Source organism: Vidua chalybeata, chromosome 7 (assembly GCF_026979565.1).
Source record: "Vidua chalybeata isolate OUT-0048 chromosome 7, bVidCha1 merged haplotype, whole genome shotgun sequence".
Classification (NCBI taxonomy): domain Eukaryota; kingdom Metazoa; phylum Chordata; class Aves; order Passeriformes; family Viduidae; genus Vidua; species Vidua chalybeata.
In genome coordinates, this window is record NC_071536.1 from 347,174 (window position 1) to 366,063 (window position 18,890).

Genomic DNA, 18,890 nt, shown 5'->3' on the forward strand with positions numbered 1-18,890 from the left:
TGAACAGCCTGCCTCAGCTTCAGCAGTGTGTAATTGACTGAAGGCGAAAAACCAAGCAGCCGAGCAAGCGGGCTTCTGTGCGCACTGAAGGCAATTGCAAGAATCCAGCAGCTGCTCCTTGCCAAGCACAGTCAGCTGCCTAGGTTCTTGCTTCTTGACCAACTCACAGTTGCCCTTCTTTTCAGCAGCTGCCACCATGTTCTCTGTATCTCGGAGCCTCTGGGGAGCAACAAGAATTTCCAAGGTGGGATGCATGACGACTATGTCAAAACCCAGGAAAGTTGTCCTGGAACACCTTCCATTGGCATGCCAAGAGTGAATTCAAGAGGCAGGAGAGCAGCAGCCACCGTCCTGCAGCTGTCTGAGAGCTTCGCACACAAGCCGGCTTCTTCGCGGCTTCGTTCTTCGCCTCTTGCAAGCTACCGCGATCTCCGGCTGCCGGAGGACAAGAAGCGGCTACTTGGCGCACAGATCACTGGAGCGGCAGCGGTGCGCTCTGAAGAGCCGCTTCTGCCGAAAGACGCCGGCAAGTGGCACTTGCTTTCGGCCAGCTCCGGAGCTGCGTATTCTGCCTCTCTAGTCGCCTACATCTTAGCCAAAAGCTTTTCCGCTCCAGTTCTCAAGGAGAAAGTGTACCAGCACTGCTCACTTAGCCCGACCTTGCCAGGAAATAAGATTTGCTGCACCTTCCAAGGGCACTGCACTCTCCTGGGCAAGCTGCAACCTGCTGGCAGGTGGCTGTGCTCTCTGCCCACTCCTGCCCATCTCTGGGTAGTAGCGGGCACGTTGCAGCCTGGCGAAGGCAAGAAGCCTCGAGAGCTGTCACAGAGCAGAAGGGCAGCTGAGATGCTGAAAAGCAGCAAAGCTGAACAGCCTGCCTCAGCTTCAGCAGTGTGTAATTGACAGAAGGCGAAAAACCAAGCAGCAGAGCAGCGGGCTTCTGTGCGCACTGAAGGCAATTGCAAGAATCCAGCAGCTGCTCCTTGCCAAGCACAGTCAGCTGCCTAGGTTCTTGCTTCTTGACCAACTCACAGTTGCCCTTCTTTTCAGCAGCTGCCACCGTGTTCTCTGTATCTTGGAGCCTCTGGGGAGCAACAAGAATTTCCAAGGTGGGATGCATGATGACTATGTCAAAACCCAGGAAAGTTGTCCTGGAACACCTTCCATTGGCATGCCAAGAGTGAATTCAAGAGGCAGGAGAGCAGCAGCCACCGTCCTGCAGCTGTCTGAGAGCTTCGCACACAAGCCGGCTTCTTCGTGGCTTCGTTCTTCGCCTCTTGCAAGCTACCGCGATCTACGGCTGCCGGAGGCGAAGACGCGGCTACTTCACACCCAGATGACTGGAGCGGCAGCAGTGCGCTCCGGAGCGCCGCTTTTGCCAAAAGATGCCAGGAAGCGGCAATTGCTTTCGGCCAGCTCCGGAGCTGCGTATTCTGCCTCTCTAGTCGCCTACATCTTAGCCAAAAGCTTTTCCGCTCCAGTTCTCAAGGAGAAAGTGTACCAGCACTGCTCACTTAGCCCGACCTTGCCAGGAAATAAGATTTGCTGCACATTCCAAGGACACTGCATTTTCCTGGGCAAGCTGCAACCTGCTGGCAGATGGCCGTGCTCTCTGCCCACTCCTGCCCAGCTCTGCGTAGTAGTGGGCATCTTGCAGCCTGGCGAAGGCAAGAAACCTCGAGAGCTGTCACAGAGCAGAAGGGCAGCTGAGATGCTGAAAAGCAGCAACGCTGAACAGCCTGCCTCAGCTTCAGCAGTGTGTAATTGACTGAAGGCGAAAAACCAAGCAGCACAGCAGCGGGCTTCTGTGCGCACTGAAGGCAATTGCAAGAATCCAGCAGCTGCTCCTTGCCAAGCACAGTCAGCTGCCTAGGTTCTTGCTTCTTGACCAACTCACAGTTGCCCTTCTTTTCAGCAGCTGCCACCGTGTTCTCTGCATCTCGCAGCCTCTGGGGAGCAACAAGAATTTCCAAGGTGGGATGCATGACGACTATGTCAAAACCCAGGAAAGTTGTCCTGGAACACCTTCCATTGGCATGCCAAGAGTGAATTCAAGAGGCAGGAGAGCGGAAGCCACCGTCCTGCAACAGTCTGCGAGCTTCGCACATAAGCAGGTTCCCTTGCGGCTTCGTTCTTCGCCTCTTGCAAGCTACCACGATCTCCGGCTGCCGGAGGACAAGAAGCGGCTACTTGGCGCACAGATCACTGGAGCGGCAGCGGTGCGCTCTGAAGAGCCGCTTCTGCCAAAAGACGCCGGCAAGCGGCACTTGCTTTCGGCCAGCTCCGGAGCTGCGTATTCTGCCTCTCTAGTCGCCTACATCTTAGCGAAAAGCTTTTCCGCTCCAGTTCTCAAGGAGAAAGTGTACCAGCACTGCTCACTTAGCCCGACCTTACCAGGAAATAAGACTTTCTGCACATTCCAAGGACACTGCACTTTCCTGGGCAAGCTGCAACCTGCTGGCAGATGGCTGTGCTCTCTGCCCACTCCTGCCCAGCTCTGGGTAGTAGCGGGCACGTTGCAGCCTGGCGAAGGCAAGAAACCTCGAGAGCTGTCACAGAGCAGAAGGGCAGCTGAGATGCTGAAAAGCAGCAAAGCTGAACAGCCTGCCTCAGCTTCAGCAGTGTGTAATTGACTGAAGGCGAAAAACCAAGCAGCCGAGCAAGCGGGCTTCTGTGCGCACTGAAGGCAATTGCAAGAATCCAGCAGCTGCTCCTTGCCAAGCACAGTCAGCTGCCTAGGTTCTTGCTTCTTGACCAACTCACAGTTGCCCTTCTTTTCAGCAGCTGCCACCATGTTCTCTGTATCTCGGAGCCTCTGGGGAGCAACAAGAATTTCCAAGGTGGGATGCATGACGACTATGTCAAAACCCAGGAAAGTTGTCCTGGAACACCTTCCATTGGCATGCCAAGAGTGAATTCAAGAGGCAGGAGAGCAGCAGCCACCGTCCTGCAGCTGTCTGAGAGCTTCGCACACAAGCCGGCTTCTTCGCGGCTTCGTTCTTCGCCTCTTGCAAGCTACCGCGATCTCCGGCTGCCGGAGGACAAGAAGCGGCTACTTGGCGCACAGATCACTGGAGCGGCAGCGGTGCGCTCTGAAGAGCCGCTTCTGCCGAAAGACGCCGGCAAGTGGCACTTGCTTTCGGCCAGCTCCGGAGCTGCGTATTCTGCCTCTCTAGTCGCCTACATCTTAGCCAAAAGCTTTTCCGCTCCAGTTCTCAAGGAGAAAGTGTACCAGCACTGCTCACTTAGCCCGACCTTGCCAGGAAATAAGATTTGCTGCACATTCCAAGGACACTGCACTTTCCTGGGCAAGCTGCAACCTGCTGGCAGATGGCTGTGCTCTCTGCCCACTCCTGCCCAGCTCTGGGTAGTAGCGGGCACGTTGCAGCCTGGCGAAGGCAAGAAACCTCGAGAGCTGTCACAGAGCAGAAGGGCAGCTGAGATGCTGAAAAGCAGCAATGCTGAACAGCCTGCCTCAGCTTCAGCAGTGTGTAATTGACAGAAGGCGAAAAACCAAGCAGCAGAGCAGCGGGCTTCTGTGCGCACTGAAGGCAATTGCAAGAATCCAGCAGCTGCTCCTTGCCAAGCACAGTCAGCTGCCTAGGTTCTTGCTTCTTGACCAACTCACAGTTGCCCTTCTTTTCAGCAGCTGCCACCGTGTTCTCTGTATCTTGGAGCCTCTGGGGAGCAACAAGAATTTCCAAGGTGGGATGCATGATGACTATGTCAAAACCCAGGAAAGTTGTCCTGGAACACCTTCCATTGGCATGCCAAGAGTGAATTCAAGAGGCAGGAGAGCAGCAGCCACCGTCCTGCAGCTGTCTGAGAGCTTCGCACACAAGCCGGCTTCTTCGCGGCTTCGTTCTTCGCCTCTTGCAAGCTACCGCGATCTCCGGCTGCCGGAGGACAAGAAGCGGCTACTTCACACCCAGATGACTGGAGCGGCAGCAGTGCGCTCCGGAGCGCCGCTTTTGCCAAAAGATGCCGGCAAGCGGCACTTGCTTTCGGCCAGCTCCGGAGCTGCGTATTCTGCCTCTCTAGTCGCCTACATCTTAGCCAAAAGCTTTTCCGCTCCAGTTCTCAAGGAGAAAGTGTACCAGCACTGCTCACTTAGCCCGACCTTGCCAGGAAATAAGATTTGCTGCACATTCCAAGGACACTGCACTTTCCTGGGCAAGCTGCAACCTGCTGGCAGATGGCCGTGCTCTCTGCCCACTCCTGCCCAGCTCTGGGTAGTAGCGGGCACGTTGCAGCCTGGCGAAGGCAAGAAACCTGGAGAGCTGTCACAGAGCAGAAGGGCAGCTGAGATGCTGAAAAGCAGCAACGCTGAACAGCCTGCCTCAGCTTCAGCGTGTGTAATTGACTGAAGGCGAAAAACCAAGCAGCAGAGCAGCGGGCTTCTGTGCGCACTGAAGGCAATTGCAAGAATCCAGCAGCTGCTCCTTGCCAAGCACAGTCAGCTGCCTAGGTTCTTGCTTCTTGACCAACTCACAGTTGCCCTTCTTTTCAGCAGCTGCCACTATGTTCTCTGCATCTCGGAGCCTCTGGGGAGCAACAAGAATTTCCAAGGTGGTGTAAGAGCCCGTCTGAAGCCCCTCATTTTCCGTTCTGCCTTCCGATTGCCACGAGAAAGAATCCCTTCCTCCACTGCAGTTCCGGCTTAGAACAGGACACAGTGCAGGTGCAACCACTGAACCCTCATGCTGGCTGTTCCGAACAAGGCCTGGCAAGAACTTGGCAAGGAGTTGGCAAGGACTTGGCAAAGACCTGACGTGGACCCAGCACGGGACAGCCTGATGCGCGGCCTGCTTCTAATCTCCGTTCTTAAGCCAAATGAACTTTTGGGGTGACTCCCGGGGTCCTTCATTGAAGACCCCTCATCTGCCTCGTTACCACTGTGACAAACAAAGAATGAGAACCCTCCTCCCAAGGACTGAGACTGAGACCCCTACTACAGGGAGGAGGGGAAATTGGTGGTCTGACCACTAATGACATGACCTGTTTCCCTTCAGTGATTCAAATGGACTTATTCTTCATTGTATTCGTCTTGCTTTGGTGGTTTCTGTGGACTCACCTGTTCCCGCGTGGCGATTACAATGGACTTTCATTGTTACACTTGCTCCCCTCTCTTTCCTCTGTGGACTATAACTGGACCCCTGAGTCGACCAGAACTTCGGAGACTCCCCCGACACGACAGACGGATCCCCATCGTCCGGACCACTGAGGATCTTGCCTGTGTTGGTAGCTATTCCCATACCCCTCTTCTCTCTCTCCTTTTATCTCCTTTCTGATCCCCACTATCGCATTTACTGTTTGGACCCTAATAAAGGTGCATTTGTTGCGATTAACTGATAGTCCCTTGTTGTTTGCCTTTTTGCACTTTTGGGATCGGTGAAAAGAACCATCACGACACCCCGCAATAAGCGGATCGTGACATTAAAATTGGCGTCACGGACAGGATTTCTGTCTAGACAGAAGGGTTGCAGCTGAAAAGGCACCCACACTGTCTTTGGAAATTCACAAAGGATCCACTAGTGCAAAAGGCGGGACACTTGTTTTGTTGTTGTTGTGTATCTGGTCTGGGAAGGAAGGGACAACTTGAAGCAACTAAGCAGAGCCTCCCAGGCAGATTATTGTCCTTTCACCCACCCAGGGAAGCGAAGGGCGACACAGCGAGGGCTGTGTAGTTTTGTGGAACTTAAGTTTGTAGCTCCCTGTCGTGGTTTTGGTCCCTTCACAAAATGAGTGACAATCTTAGCCTTGAAATTAAAGCTGAATTTTATGCACTACTAGCCAAACACAATGCCAAACCTTCTACGGAAGGAGAAAAATGGGCACAGAGTAATTGGTTGAACTTAGAAAATGTTATTGATAGAGTGTGTTCATTACAACATGAAACAAAATTCAAACTGGGCAAAAATAAAACTATCTTATGCTCAGTTTTGGGAGCTTGTCTTACGGCAGCTATAGAAAATGGCTTTGAGCGAAGAAGTGAGGAACATGCTATAATAGACTCCCTTCAAAATCTAGTTGAAATTTTGCAAAAACAGTTCTATGAAGCAAAAAATGTGATCTATGCATTGCGAGCTGCCTTAACAGAGGAACATGTTAACAAATCACATAATGCTGATTCCTCTACAGAGCCTGAGGAGAAGGAAACTCCTCACATGAAACAAATCTATCCTCATCAAGAACTTGAAGCAGCAAGTAATTGTGGGGAACATTGCTGCCATCACTTGAGACCCTTGATTAAAACTATCTCAGTGTATAGCTATCTCAGTGATGATGATCTCCAACCTCACATCACAACCAAACACATACCATCACAACTAAACACTGCCACTGAGCTAGCTAAGCTTAAAAGGGAATATGGACACCCTCCACATGAATCAGAAACAGAATATGTTTTCCGGGTGTCCCTCACTGGTGGTGATCAAATTCAATTAACTGAACAGGAAGCCAGTGGGTACTGGGGACATGGTGTCTTCTTAACAACAGGAGAGAAAGGTGACACATGGTCCCTGACACAGCGTGCAGCTTTTTGGGCCGGAGGAACAAGCCCCTTGGAAAGGGGAGATCCCATAGCTATAATTAGTACCCCCGACCAACTCTTGGAAAATGTGCACAAAGCTGCTTGCCTGCAAATGACTCACAAAAAGAAATTAATTCCTGACTTTGAATCCCTGATGCAATTACCTGTGAAGCCCGAGATAACGACCCCTTGAATTTGTGGGCTTCCAGAATCACTCAAACCTACAGCAATTCTCCTTCCAAAAATGATAGCAGCTGTATCTCCTGTAGAAAGACCAGATAGATTTCCTAGTAAGCAGAAGGACCCATTTGTTCCCCTTTATGACTTGTTGAGGAAAGGGGTGAAATGGGATTGGAGTCTTTCTCAGGAGTCAGCATTGCAATTGCTGATTTTTGAAGCAACAGCTCATCAAGCAGTGACTCCTATCCATCCTACAGATCCTTTCCAGGTGGAATGGGGATTTGCCTCCTCAGGGCTGTCAGTACACATATGGCAGCAGGGTCCTGAGGGTCTGACAAGACCTGTTGGTTTTTACTCCCGTGGTTCCAAAGATGCTGAGAAAAGATACACTACCTGGGAAAAAGGATTGTTTATGGTTATCTTAGCTTTCATAGAAGTAGAAAAAATTGCACGAAAACAACCAATTGTATTGAGAGGCCCCTTCAAGGTTATTAAGACAGTCACTAGTGGGACTCCCCCTCCTGATGGGGTGGCCCAGAGGGCCTTAGTGAGAAAGTGGTATGCTCAGGTTGAACATTACTGTAACTTCTTCTCAATGACAGAAGGATCTGTAAAAACTTTACCAATCCAAGAAACTGAGAGCTTGGACAAACCTGCCTCTGTAATCAAAGTAACCCCTCCTTTCTGCCCCAAACAATCAGCAAACTCTTGGTTTACTGATGCTTCTGCTAAAGGGAAAGGAAAAGTATGGAAATATAGGGCAGAAGCCCTCCACTTTTCCTCTGGTGAGCAAATGATTACAGAGGGAGAAGGTAGTGCACACACTGGGGAGCTGATAGCTGTCTGGCGTGTTTTTCAACGAGAAGCACAGAATTCCTCTTTGGTCTGCATCTACACTGACTCCTATGCTCTCTACCAAATGATCCTAATAATCCAGCTCATGACCCTGGCCAACCTGTTCTGGTGGACCTCTCTTACTATAGGACTAGTAGCACTTGTGCTAAAACCCCCTCTGAATAAATATGCATGGGAAGCCTCTGGTGCTCTAGGGAAAGAGCACTGGACAAATACATGCTGGATAATTCCATCATTCTAACTTTTCTGCCTCTCGGCGGCAGAATTCTGTTGTGTTTACTTTTTCAGAAGAACTCCGAGGGACATGAAGACCACCTAATCCATGATAAAACTGGTAATACTTTTCTGCATCCTACCCCATGGCCAGAAACCAGCTGAGTGACCGTGGTCTGAACTAATTGTGGTAGCATGCAGAAAAAGTGAAAGGATCTCTTTAAGCACAAAAAGGTCTGCACGCACCCAAGCGTACAGGATTGTTGGCACAATTTTACACTAACACAGACTGCAGAAGTGGTTTGTTTATGGGGAAAAAAAACACCAAAGGGCTTTCTTTTAAGTTTATAATAAATGCTGTAGCTCAATCTACTACGGTTTATACCACCACCACTACCACCACTCGAGCCCAGCCACCAGTTATGCTTACCCCGAAAATTTTTGAAGTTGGACCATACATAATCAGGAAAACTGGCCAACAACAGATATTATTTGATCCGGCATGGTCTCTTAAACAAGTCAAATTGCTGATGCAAAACAATGTCTCAGAAATACAACCAGCTTGTTCACCCTTTTTGCAAACCTCTTTTCAGGCTTGGACAACCTGGCTGCGACAGTGGAACCCTCCTAAAAAACGGGTGCCAAGAGACATAACTGGTGTTGTGGGAACAGAATTGGGAATCAATTCAGAGGTATTAATGAATAAATTGGCTTCTACGACTAGAGATTTGACCAAAATACAGCAACCACTGCAGTCGTCCTTATTGGCCTTGGGAACACATCAGTGGTTGCTATCAAACATTCTACCAAATTGGGAAAAGATAAATGTGAATGATAAAAAATTGATCATTGATGCACTTAATGCCACACAAAGCAATGTTTCCTTAGCTCTTAGCTGTATCCAGGCTCAATTATGGATGCAGTCAGTTGCTGCCTCAATTATAAGAGAAGGTGAAGAAGGCACTTTTCCTACTGAGATTAGGAAAATAGTCTGGACAGTGCCACTGACTTTGAAAGAGATTTCCAATCCTGGTGGAATTTAGTGAATTTTACCTATGACCCTAACACAAACACAGCCACAGCATTTTGTGCTGACCATAAGTAATGCCTCAGTGCATTTGATATTCCCTAGCATCGCATTAGGATTAAATCATGATGGACCCACTTTCTATCCTTCTGAACATAGAGAATGGGCCCGTCAAATTGATGACAAATGGCAAACTGTCAATTTAGAGTCCTGTACTATCCGAGAACAACTAGGGTTTATCTGTGAAGGTAATGCAATTATAGCTGAAGATATCTGTTTAGACACAGAACAAAATATCTGTCATTTTGATATTCATCCTAACGAGACTTCTGAAACAGTCCTTGTATCTACAGGCAATGGGCGTGCCTGCTTCAGAACCGCTTGTGATACTGTGTTTATAGAAAGTACAGTAGTAGATACTAAAAATCATTCAAATTATTGTGCTTGCAACTTTACTAAAATTGCAGGATGTGATTTTTCTTTTGTAGCTCCAGTTACCTTACATGAACTTTTAGAATCCAATCTCATGTTGATTCACAAGCTACTGCCTACTCCCATTGGGATGAACCTTACTTTGGTAAAGCAACTATTACTTCATCAAGATCTAATAGAGATCCTAGGAAAAATCAAGGAGAATGGACAGAAAACTCTGGTAACTGTTCATCATGATGTGCAAGAAATACATCGTGTTGTAGAAAGGGTGGAAAGTGATGCCGAGCACAAGTGGTGGGATACCCTTTCCGGGTGGTCACCCACCGCAGGGGAAGCAGTCTTGTGTGGGAATGACCTTCCTGGGTTCTTTGACTCGTTCCAAGCCAAGGAGGAGTTGCAGGTGCAAGCAAACTCCAAGTCAGAGCAGCTCTTGGTAGACCCCAGCTCTCTCCTTGGGGCCATGATGAAGCAGGATGCATCCGTATACAATTCCCACGCTGATAACATGCCTCAGGTCTCCCTGCTAGCTCTCATCCCTGAGCCTGATGGGCTGACTCAGAAGGAGGATGTCAGCAGGGCCAAGGAGGACAGCAACTCCCTCCTGGAGGTCATCGAAACCCTCTTTGAGAAGAGTGAGGTGGATGGAAACGTCTGCCAGACCCTAAAGGTGGACAGCACAGAGCTGCAGCAGTGGGAGGAGGCTCTGCTCAGCCTGGGGGTAGAGGAGGAGCCACTAGCTCAGGGGCTTGGCCAGAGGCCGGGCACCAAGGTGACATCCTATATGGAGCAGATGCTCCCCAGGGAGGGTGTTGGAAAGAGCCTGGACTTCCCACACTGCCATGAGGAAAACAGTGCTATGGCTCACTTCCAGCGCTGCTGGGCAGCTGCTTCAGCATTCCCAGCACAGCCCCATGCAGCGGGCACATGGGGAGGCCAGGGGGCTGTGGGCTCCGTGGGCTCCGTAGCCTCCGTTACCTCTGAGGGCAGCTTTGCCCAGCCAGAGCAGCAGGTCCCGTTTAACCCAGCTGGGCCGGTGGCAGGGACTGTGCTGGCTGTTCCCATCTCCAGCAGCAAATCCTCTGCAGACTTCAGCTGGCAAACCAAGCGTTTCAGGCAGAAGCTACCCCCTCTGGTCCTGTAGATAACACTCTTCCTACTGCTCAGAGCCAGCCTGGGTGCCAGCTGGTGGGCTCAAGCTGCTCACCCCCATTGCACTCAAACACGTTGGTGACTCTGTGGCACAATAAACTCCTCCAGGCAAACCCAGTCAGTTGCCCATCGGAGGCTTTGCTGGGCATAGTTCCAAAACAGCTGGAAGCTGCAGGAGCATACGTGGAGTCCCAGACTCTGCCAGGTGGCAGTCCTGAGAATTCCCTGGGGGCTGGGCTGTGGTGGCCACCCCCCTCCCAGTCTTTTCCTTGCCCTGTCCAGGGCTTGCATCAGTCCCTGTTCTCCGGGGATGGGAAGCTCGATGATGTGGAGGCTGCTCTCCCTGCACCCTTAGAAGCCAGAAGGCTGCCAGGGCATGGCGGCTTCCCCAAACAGCCCCTGGTAGCCCACATAGACCCCAGCTTTTCCTGGGAGGGGGAGCAGGCAGTGCTCTGAGAGGACAAGGGGTTCTCACAGCTGTGGCTCCCACAGGCTGGGGCAGCTCCTCAGAGGAGCCATGGGGCAGGGCCAGTGCACCACAGCGGACTCCTGCTGAACTCCAGCATGGATCCCAGCACCCACCAGATGGACTGCATTGTGCTGTCCAAGTGCCACTATGGAAACAGCCTTTTTAGGCATGAGAGCAACTTCCTGAGGGATGCTGCTAAAGTATCCCTTCCCCAGCAGCCAGGCACTTTGCTTTGCCCTGCTGAGAACCACCCTGGAGCACCTTCCTCCTCACCGGGCTCGGTTTCAAGGTGCTCAGCAGCTCTCCCTGTGAAGGTGGGTGCAGGAGCACCCCTGTGCTCCGGGCAGGGTCCTGGCTGCCCATCAGTTCCCTTCTCAGCTGGGCAGCCCCTCGGTACCTGTGAGATCCAGGCTCAAGGTGAGGTGCGAGGGCTGCAGAACCTGAGGGGTGTCCGGCTCCTGTGGAGGTCTGCCAGGGGTGCAGCCACACCATCCTTTGTGGGCAGCCTGGTTTGGGGCTCCATGTGAACCAGGAGCCCTGTCTTGGAAAGCCACCAGCAGCTGTGAGCTCTTCTGATACCCGCCAGGTGTGTCCCATGCTCCCTGGTCTCTTGGGATTTTGTCTTCCAGTGCTTTCAGGCAGTCTAAGATGAAGTGGTTTGGACTTTTTGTTCCTTAAGAAGTCTTTCAGGGAGATGCAGCTGTGCCTCTGGGGAGGCTTGTGGGCTTCTGGGCTCCAAGGAAGGACATTGCTTGCTGGCACATCCGTGTGCTTGGGGCAGCCTCTTGCAGATGGAGCTGCTGCCTCAGAGGCAGGTAGCACTGAACTGCTGTTTCTCAACAAAACAGTGTGGTCTCCTCATCTCCTGTGTTGGACCACCCTTGTCATGTTGCTGTTTAGTCCCCTGCATCATCTCTGCCGGCCTGAGCCTCTTTTCCTCCTGTGCTCTCCATCTCCTCCAGAGATCATCCAAATCCTTTGGAAAAGATGTTACCAAGCACTTCAAGAAGCTCAGCAGCATTGAAGGGTCTCAGTGAGAGGTGGAGTTGGTGGGAGTGGAGGCATCCTGGGGATTTGGGCTCTCCAGCAGCCTCCCAGGGGAGTTTGGGAGAGGTGGGTACCAGGCACTGTGACTTTTCTGGGATGCAGGGTGGGGAAGGTCCAGCCAAGCTCCCCTTGGGTTTGTCACTGGCTTGTCCTTGTTGTCCTCTTTGCTCCACAGTGCCATGGGACAGAGAAGAGTGGGGCTTCCCCCTGTGGTTTTGCCAAAGCAGTGAGAAGGAAAAGCAGGGAGGGATGCAGTGACCACTGGCTGCCTCTCCACTTCAGACCCACTTGGTGCCCTTCAAACCATTGTTCTGCAGCCCAGAACAACCACTTTGTTGAATTCTCTTCCTTTTCTAGGTATGTAACCTAAGATTTGAATGAATTGGTTTTTCCCCACCATGAGAACAAAGTCTTGCAGATCCATCAGGGAAATCCACAAAAAAAAAGCAATGATTTTTTTTTTTTTGGGGGGGGAGGGTGGGGATGATTTGAGACCACACTGACTTGCAACATTGGGTTAGAGAGGTCAGAGTTCTTGGGGACATTCACACCTTCCCCTCATGCACCCATCAGCCTGAGCATCACATCTGCCTCGCACACCTGTGTTAAGCATTTGCGGATCAAATTAAATCAGGCAATCAGCACAGGGCCAGCAGCAACCCCACATGTCCCGGTGTAGAGTGGCCTCATCTCCCTGGGTCTCTTCCTTCATGCCCAGCCTTGCCTCCGCTCATGGGGCCTGGGAAAGGTCAAGCTCCTCTCTGCAGGCTGGGAGCAGAGCAATGCTGAAATGTGGTGGACCACTCGAAGGTGGCTTCGAGGAGCACCTAGGTCGGGCAGGGAGTTGACTGGCCATGATCCAGATCCAAAAAGCGGCAGGATGGACTCTGCTCACTAGCCTTTCTTGCGCTGGTGACTGTGAAACGCTGCTGGGGGCGTACCAGGGGCTCCCAGTGCTGCAAGAGATGGGCCTTGGGTTGGGGACACTGTTGCTTGGGGCCGTGACAGACCTCCCTGTGCTCTGTCACTGGTGTCTGATCTCTTGTACCTCGTGGCTGTACAGATAAAGTCTGTTCTGGGGGCAGCATCTCATTTCTGCTCCATGATTTCTTTGTGCTGCTGGTGGCAGCTGGATGGTGCTAAGGGGAAAAGAGCTGTCCGGTGAAATGAACAGGGCTAATGCCTTTATTAAATGTTCAGCTCTTTATTAAAAAGATCAGCTGGGCAGGGGGCTCGACGCAGAGCTCGCCCCTGCGGTCGTAGCTTTCCCAGGCGGCTGAAAGGAAGGAGGCATGCAGAGTCTGTCACTGAAGTCCAGAGCAGCAGCTGTCCCTTCTTCTTTTCTTGTAGCACACCAGTGGACAGAGGGTGAGGAGGCGTGGCGTGCAGAGTCTGTTGCTGAAGTCCAGAGCAACAGCTGTCCCCGCTCCTTCCATGGTGGCAGCACCAGGGCTCTCTGTCTCTGTCGCCCTGCTTCTCAGAGCCTAATACAGTCTTCTTTCTTAGGTGATGGCGACGGGTAAAAGTCAATCAAGGGATGTGTTTCCCTCTTCCTCAGCTAGGGCATTCGTCTAGACTCCTCTGCTGTGTTCAGTTTTTGATTTATAGTCCTTTTTATCTCCTAAAAATGCTCCCATGATCCTATGGGGTTTTTATTTGCATGTTAGTCCCAGAATGGCAGCGTGGAGGGGTGGGAGGCCAGTTATCTCCAGGTAGTTTAGAGAAAACAAACAGAGCAATCAATTAGCCAATTAGCATTTCAATATCGGTACTTAGCTAGAGTTAGTAGTTTTTTTAGTGTTGCCATGGGAACTAGGAAGGCCCTGCCCGCATCTCTCAGGAACACGTGGAAACTGTTCATTACAAATCCCTCCTCTATTTCTTTGATCAGGCTTAAGCCCGCATCAACTTACAGTCTTTGGCTTTTGAGGGCTAACTTCTTTTGGCTTTTGTATGCTTTTACTCATGTCTGATGGTAATTCTCGTGTCCTTTAGAAACCAAGTAAGACTTAATAATATTCTAATTAAATTTTTTTTTCAGTTAACTCCTTTGGCTAAAGGACACTTGGTCTTATTAAACAATTACCAAGTACTTAAATCTTTACTATGGTACTTTAACTCAGAAACAGTTATTAACACCTTACTGTATATCAGCCTCTAGCAAGTCTTCTTTAAAGTTAATTTTAAGTCCTCTGGTTTCTTAATTACTGTCCATGCACAAGAGGAGGCGGGTGACACTGTTGGGTCTGGTCTGGCGTCTGGGGGTGGCACTGGTCCTTTAACTCTGGTGACGTGGGTCCAGCCTTTTTCTTGGGTCCGCACCGCAGTGTGTGTAGTGAGTAGTACCTGGAAAGGTCCTTCGAATTTGGGGGTTAATGGAGTGGTAGTGTTCCAGGACTTTATCAACACCCAATCCCCAGGACTGATGTTGTGGGCATTGGCATCCAGAGGGAAGTTTGGGAGAGATACCCCTTCTTTCGGAGGCCTTCTAGGGATTTTCCTATGACCTCTAAATATTTCTGAGTTGCTGCCTCCCCTTCCAGATAATCTGCTGTACTGAAAGGGGTGATTAAAACAAAGGGAAGTCTAAACATTATTTCATAGGGAGAGACCCCTATGTCAGACTGAGGTCTGGTTCTGATGCGCAAGAGAGCGAGAGGTAAACACCTGAGCCAATTCATCTTTGTTTCTTCAATTAATTTAGTTAACACATTTTTAAGAGTTCTATTCATCTGTCGGAACCCAAGGTGTCCCTCAGACACTCTTGGATGTTCTGGGCCCAGGGCAGAAGCCTCTGAGACCCTGGCAGGCGGCCAGGGACCCCTGTGGTCTTGAGCTTGACCCATGGAACAATTTACCAACCTTGCAGGAAGAACAAGAAATCACAAAAGTTTAGATATTATAATAGAAGTAGTCACAAAGTGAAAGGTAGGATTTTTGAGTGCTGTACAGGGGGGTTTTAGGCCTTGTACAGGGGGGTCTGAGTCTTGTACACGGGGGTCAGAGGTTCTAAGATGGAGGGATTTGGGCGTGCCCTGTCCTCCTTCTTTCTTCTTCCTATTCTCCATGTTCTTGGTGGTGTTGGCACTCACAGATTGGTTTAGAGTAGAAAGTCACTGTTCAACATAGGTAATAGGCATTGGGAAAAAACTATAAACACCTAATACGTAATGTGTGATATAAAAGATGGCACCAGCCCCTCGGGGAGGGGAGACGGGGACAGCCGGAGACGGGGACAGCCAGAGACGGGGACAGCCAGAGACAGGGACAGACAGAGTCAGGGACAATGTCAGGGAGTCTGTGTGCCTTGAGATAATATGCAATAAACTGCCTTGAGACCGGACGACTGAAGACTACTGAGTCTTTCTTTGAAGGCACGGGTTGGAGGAGAGACTTTACCACCATCCGGAGTCACCCAAATCCGGGGAAGACTCCGGCACCTGGCGTCCCTGGGTGGGCACTGACAAGAGACTAATTTACCAGACGACCTCCAACTTCCACCCGAGAAACAGGCACACCCCGAAGACTCCGAAGAGAGAGAGAGCGGACACCTCCAGACGAAACATCCTGACCTTCACCAAAACAAATCATCCCAAGGACAGCCCGGAGAGGAGAAAAACCAGAAGCGCGCCTGGAATTTCTCGCCTGTGAGCTGCTGGACAGTAATCAGGATCATCTCCGGACCGACCTTGCGCTGACTCGGCTTTTGGTGAGATCGGTTGAGATTAAGAACATGGGGGGGGGGATACTCCCAAGAGCAGATCCAAGTTTTGTCAGCCCTACAGGGGGTGGCATCCACACATCCTGTGGAGATGGCTCCAAAAGAGCTAAAGGCTCTGTTGTTGTGGGTGCGGTGTAATTACCCGCACACAGAGACACATCTCTTGTTCGAACCAAATTTCTGGCAAGAGATCAATAGGCATTTGCATTATCTGGCCACAAAAAGAGATAAGAATGCCGCAAAACTTTTACCTTCCGCGAGAATAATGTTAGAGTCGTTTTCACAACGCGGCAAGGGGTCTCTCGTTTTACACCAAATAGCTCAGGCTCCTGGAGGAGCACAGGGAGAATTGCCCAGCCAGCAGCATGGGGCAGCTCTCTTCACCACAGATCAAGAGGAAGCAGAATCGCTTCCCGTGGAAAAGCAAGGGGACGATTTTCCAGCACGCCCAGGATCCCCGGATTCCCACAGGTCCTCAGATTCCCCTGAGCCCCCAGAATCTCTAGGGTCCTCCGATGCAGAAACCCCTCAGTCGGTTGCAGATCAGCCGGGGATAGTTGTCACCCTCGGTGAGGGAGGAGATCGGGAATACCCCGAGTCTACACTCACAGGGGGGGGGCTGTAGCAGCACAGGCTGGGGAAGGTGCAGATGGGAGTGTAGAACCCAGAGAGGAGGGGGAGCCGTCTCTCACAGCAGCGGCGGCGGGCAGTTTGCAACAGCCCGCGGCGCCAGGGAGAGCGGGGGGGACTGTGAGGGCAAAGGGGACCAGTGAGAAGGCGGGGGATGTGGGCGCGGCGGTCGTACGTCCCGAGGGTCCCGTGACGCGTGCCATGGCGAGAGCCCGCGCTGCCGCAGCGGCAGCCGCCCGGCAGGCACAGGGTGAAGGCTCCCAAACCACAGCAGCGGCGTTGGCCAGGCAGCAGGCTGAGACAGAGCGAAAAGCTATGGCAAATGCTCGTCTCGCAGCAGCGGCACCGCGCATGCGTGGAATGGAGAAGCGAAACCCAGAAGCCGGGGCGGGGGAGGGCACCTCGCGTGCGGCGGGCGCGACACGAGCACAGACGGGACGGAAGCGACGCGCCCGGGTTGTGGGCGTTGGCACAGAGTCAGGAGAGGCATGTCCCAGTGATGGGCAGTATGGGGTGGATACATCAGAGCCGGAGTGGGATCGGGAAGGTGGCGACGTCAGTCTCGGGGAGGATGAGAGCGCTCCCGAGATCGCGGCTGCGCTGGAAAGAGCAAGGAGGCGCGGCCAGGGTCGGGGCGGGAGCGTCCACACCCCCGTGGTGACACAGGCAGAGATGGGGCGTGTCCAGGGTGCAAACGTTTGCCAGGGCACCGCCTCCACACCGTTCCCACGGCAATCGACTCATGCGCACTCAGCCTGTGCCCACAGCCAATCCCAGCCAGTCTCAGACATTGTAAAGCTGAAACAGTTGATACAGCAAGAGTCGACGTCCCAGACTGCGGGATTTGCAAGTGTAAATCAATTGTTACAAGAATTGCACAGGGATTTATCAGAGATACAGATAGGGGAACAAACGTCCGAGTCTTTTGCAGTGCCGACCTCAGCCGGTCAGACGACAGCGCCACCCAGTGGCGGGACCGCAATATTGCAGGAGGTTTTGCCGGAGCCGGTTGCCCAAGCCATCGCGCCACCCAGTGGTGGGTCTGTAACATTACAACACTTTTTTCCAGTTTTATACAAAAAGAAGTCTAGGGCGAGGAAGACTACACCTGCACGACAGCAGGAACCTCCGCTGATTCCAGAACGGCATGAGACTCAGGACACTCCTGCTGAGGCGCAGCAACAGGATGATACTGTATGTATTACTGCTTCGGAGGGTGTCCCAGTCTGGACAATTCCAACATCAAGGTCTGCTGATTCCTCACGTCAGGGAGAGTCAATTATAATATCAAAAGGAGTTGTTGAGTTTCTTTTACAGTATCTGACCACAGCCTTGGAGTCACATTCAGAGCTGCTGACTCATCTTTCGAAAATTTCTCAAACAATACAGGGCAGCCATGTGTTTTCCTCTGCAGCAGACGTTCCATTCTCATCCGCAAGCACCCAGCCCTCAGCCTTGCAGATGCCACAGATGTCGGTGAGTTCTGCTGCACCAAAGCCTCGATCACAACAAATAACTCCACTCTACAGGCAAGTACCCACAAAACTTCCAGCTTTACCGAACGCAAAGCTAGACTGGCAGGACATTCGAGCAGAATTGGAAAAGGAAAAAGGTTTATTGCAGGGCTCGGGAAACATCGTGATGCCAGTGAGCTATGACGCTCAGGGACAAAACCCAAGGTGGGAACGCCTGGATCGTGATGCGATCAAAGACTTAGCCAAAGCCATCCGAGACAACGGGTTGTCATCACCGTACTTCAAACAAATGTTGAAGAGCATTTTTGGTATGTATGATTTAACACCCTATGATCTTAAATATCTTGCAACATCAGTTCTTACAGACACCCAGGCTCTTGTATGGCAAAAGGCATGGAGGAGATCCCTGGAGGAGCTGAGAGCCAGATACCAGGGCGGACCAAACGCGAACCTCACCATGGTGCAGCTTGCTGGTGATCCTCCCGAAGACGACCCGATTCAACAAGCGGTGAGGCTCCCACGGAACGTGCTCAGCGTCATCAAGGAGGCGGCACGGAGAGCAATCCTACAGATTGCTCCAGCGGGAGTCCAGGACAGCATCTACACGGAGATCAAGCAGGGTCCTTCGGAGCCATTCTCCTCATTTGTGGATCGTCTTTCCCAAGCAGTGGAACGACAAGTAGTCGAAGAGGGGGCAAAACCACATTTGATCAAAAGCCTTGCGTTTTCCAATGCCAACCCGGAGTGCAGGCGGATCATCAGCCTGATGCCACATCAGGCCACCTTGGCAGACATAATAGAGGCATGCAGCAAGGTGGGGACACCACAGCATGTGGCATCCATCGTGAAAGAAGAGTTAGGAGAGCAGATTAAGAAGAGTGTCAAGGAGGTTCTTGCAAATTACACAAAGAACAGTGGCAACACAGGGTGGCTCCGTGGCGCAATGGATAGCGCATTGGACTTCTAACTTTGTTACACATATCAGGGCGCATTCCTCACTTCCAGGGTTTTTGGCAGAAGGGAATGCTCGCGCAGATAAGCTCACGATGCCCATCTTACAGACATTGCCAGACATTTTTGAGCAAGCAAAATTGAGCCATGCATTCTTCCATCAAAATGCTCAAGCATTGATGGAATCCTTTCGCCTTTCAAAAAGCCAG

The 18,890-nt window shown here is 51.5% G+C and overlaps 1 protein-coding gene and 1 long non-coding RNA gene across 2 annotated transcripts in view; both read left to right on the forward strand.

The window, feature by feature from the left end:
- The window catches only part of LOC128790626 (aryl hydrocarbon receptor-like), a gene marked incomplete at its 5' end in the record, with an annotated part of 198,505 nt that extends 186,611 nt beyond the window's left edge, over nt 1-11,894 (forward strand). Inside the window, 3 exon segments of the mRNA XM_053947547.1 lie at nt 9,569-10,248; nt 10,881-11,057; nt 11,820-11,894. Coding sequence (XP_053803522.1) covers nt 9,569-10,248; nt 10,881-11,057; nt 11,820-11,894 — 932 coding nt within the window.
- LOC128790464 (uncharacterized) lies at nt 4,534-9,559 on the forward strand. The gene is made up of 4 exons (XR_008431765.1): nt 4,534-4,681; nt 7,856-7,901; nt 8,374-8,472; nt 9,296-9,559. It is a non-coding gene; the product is annotated as an uncharacterized LOC128790464 (long non-coding RNA).
- Nucleotides 11,895-18,890: the final 6,996 nt, after the last annotated feature.